This window comes from Carlito syrichta, unplaced genomic scaffold (genome assembly GCF_000164805.1).
Source record: "Carlito syrichta isolate Samal-C Ts95f unplaced genomic scaffold, Tarsius_syrichta-2.0.1 Scaffold257304, whole genome shotgun sequence".
In the NCBI taxonomy this organism is placed as follows: Eukaryota; Metazoa; Chordata; class Mammalia; order Primates; family Tarsiidae; genus Carlito; species Carlito syrichta.
In genome coordinates this window covers 13652-15801 of record NW_007201400.1, presented here as the reverse complement: position 1 = coordinate 15801, position 2150 = coordinate 13652, and the positions used below count along the sequence as shown (strand labels likewise).

General features: G+C 48.8%; 1 protein-coding gene across 1 annotated transcript in view; it reads left to right on the top strand.

The window, feature by feature from the left end:
• Window positions 1-772: 772 nt before the first annotated feature.
• The window catches only part of LOC103253934 (phosphatidylglycerophosphatase and protein-tyrosine phosphatase 1), a 3139-nt gene continuing 1761 nt past the window's right edge, over window positions 773-2150 (top strand). The window contains exon 1 of the mRNA XM_008052135.2: window positions 773-968. Coding sequence (XP_008050326.2) covers window positions 825-968 — 144 coding nt within the window. The 5' untranslated portion in view covers window positions 773-824. The remainder of the gene's footprint in view (window positions 969-2150) is intronic.

Genomic DNA, 2150 nt, shown 5'->3' with positions numbered 1-2150 from the left:
GCCACTGAGCCTGGCCTATTTTTATTTTTATTTTTTATTTTTGAGTTGGAGTCTCACCCCGTTGCCCAGACTGGAGTGCAGTGGCATGCTCACAGCCACCCCAACATTGATCTTCTGGGCTCCCGCGATCCTTCCATTTCAACCTTCCAAGTAGCTGGAACTACATGTGCGCTACCATGCCCGGCTAATTTTTTATTTATTTACTGTAGAGGTGAGGTCTTTTTTTTTTGAGTTGGAGTCTCACTCTGTCGCCCAGACTGGAGTACAGTGGCCGCTCCCGGCCACTGCAGCCTCGACCTGCTGGGCTTTGGCGATCCTTCCGCCTCAGCCTTCCAAGTAGCCGGAACTACAGGCATGCACTACCATGCCCGGCTGATTCTTTTGATTTTTATTGTAGAGATGAGGGCTCACTGCCCAGGCAGGTCTCAAACCCGCGGGCTCAGGCAATCCACTCACCTCAGCCTCCCAAAGGTGTGGGATTGCAGGCTGAGCCACCGAGCCCAGCTTGAGGTGAGGTCTTAACCTGTCACCCAGGCTGGTCTCAAACCCACGGGTTCAGGCAATTGCCTCGGCCTCCCAAAGTGCTGGGATTACAGGCTTGAGCAACCGTGCCCAGCCAGGAAATGTCTTCTTTAGAAAACAGGAAACAGTATATTCACATTGCAGTAAACCCTGAAACTTCCTTGTTGCTTTGCTGCTTCTTGGGCACCCTTTGTCATCCCACCCCCATCAGGTTTTCTTTATTCTCTTTTTTATGCTGGTGCACCTGGTTCCAGGAGTGGAAGAGGTTAGGAGTCGAGCAGCTGCGGCTCAGCACAGTAGACATGATTGGGATCCCCACCTTGTCCAATCTCCAGAAAGGAGTCCAGTTTGCTCTCAAGTACCAGTCACTGGGCCAGTGCGTCTACGTGCATTGTAAGGCCGGCCGTTCCAGGAGTGCCACTATGGTGGCAGCGTATCTGATGCAGGTAGGAAGTCTTTCTGGACTGGCTCCATGTACAGCAGATTTCCAGAACTTCAGTAGCATGAACTACTGGTGGGCCCTTTTGGAAGAAGCCATGTAGTCAATTTCAGGCTGTTGGATGGTGGAATGGTGTCGTGGAAAGCACCTGAGCTCTGTGACTCAGCTAACCACTGGTTCTGCCACCTGCCAGCTGGGATAGGCAAAAGTAGCTTCTCTCTTAGTTTCCTCCAACTAAATGTGTTATGCAGTTTAAGTGAGGCAGTACATCAAGCGCTGATCTACAACAGGTACTCAAAAAATAACGTTGCAGAGGGTGTTCAATCTCAGCAAAAGGCTAAACACACTTGTTATAGTATGTTGGGAAATTTAGTACTGTAGATAATACTGACTTCTTTCAGCTCCGTTGTACTGTTTCTTCAAGTATTTTAGGGTCATGTTCGGGACATTAGTTGAAACAGGATTCAAAATGAATTTTGCCTGTCAGTTGGTTAGGATTGGTGGGGGGGATGCTTGGAAAATATTGAGAAACAAATACCCTGTGGTCCTTCATCCTTCCCTGGTGTCTTGCACCGTGCTAGCCTGACTTATTTTTTGTGGTCTATCTGGCCCCCAACAGAGCCTTTTCTGTCTTGTGAATAGTTGAGCCTGACCTTGTTTGTGTTACTGTGGACTGGTGAGTACGATTGACAATACTGAAGCATTGGTCATAAGGACTCTGCTAGAGACAGGGTCTCAGGAGGGTATTTTGTGCCAAGCAAGAAGGGAACCAGCATGGTACACGTCTATATTTTCTTGGTTTTGCTGAGTTCTAAAGCAATGAGTAGCCGTAGGACACAGATAACCCTCCTAGTTAAATGTACTCTTGTTTTTCTAGCCATGGTGACGTATTGTATAAAAACATCTACTGTATACTCTTTCCTAGAAATTCTTTTTTTTTTTTTTTTTTTTTGAGTTGGAGTTTCACTCTGTCGCCCAGACTGGAGTGCAGTGGCCACTCCCAGCCACTGCAGCCTCGACCTGCTGGGCTCCGGCGATCCTTCCACCTCAGCCTTCCAAGTAGCCGGAACTACAGGCGTGCGCTACCACGCCCTGCTGATTTTTTGGTTTACTGTAGAGATGAGGTCTTGCTGCCCAGGTGAATCTCGAACCCGCGGGCTCAGGCAATCCACTCACCTCAGCCTCCCAA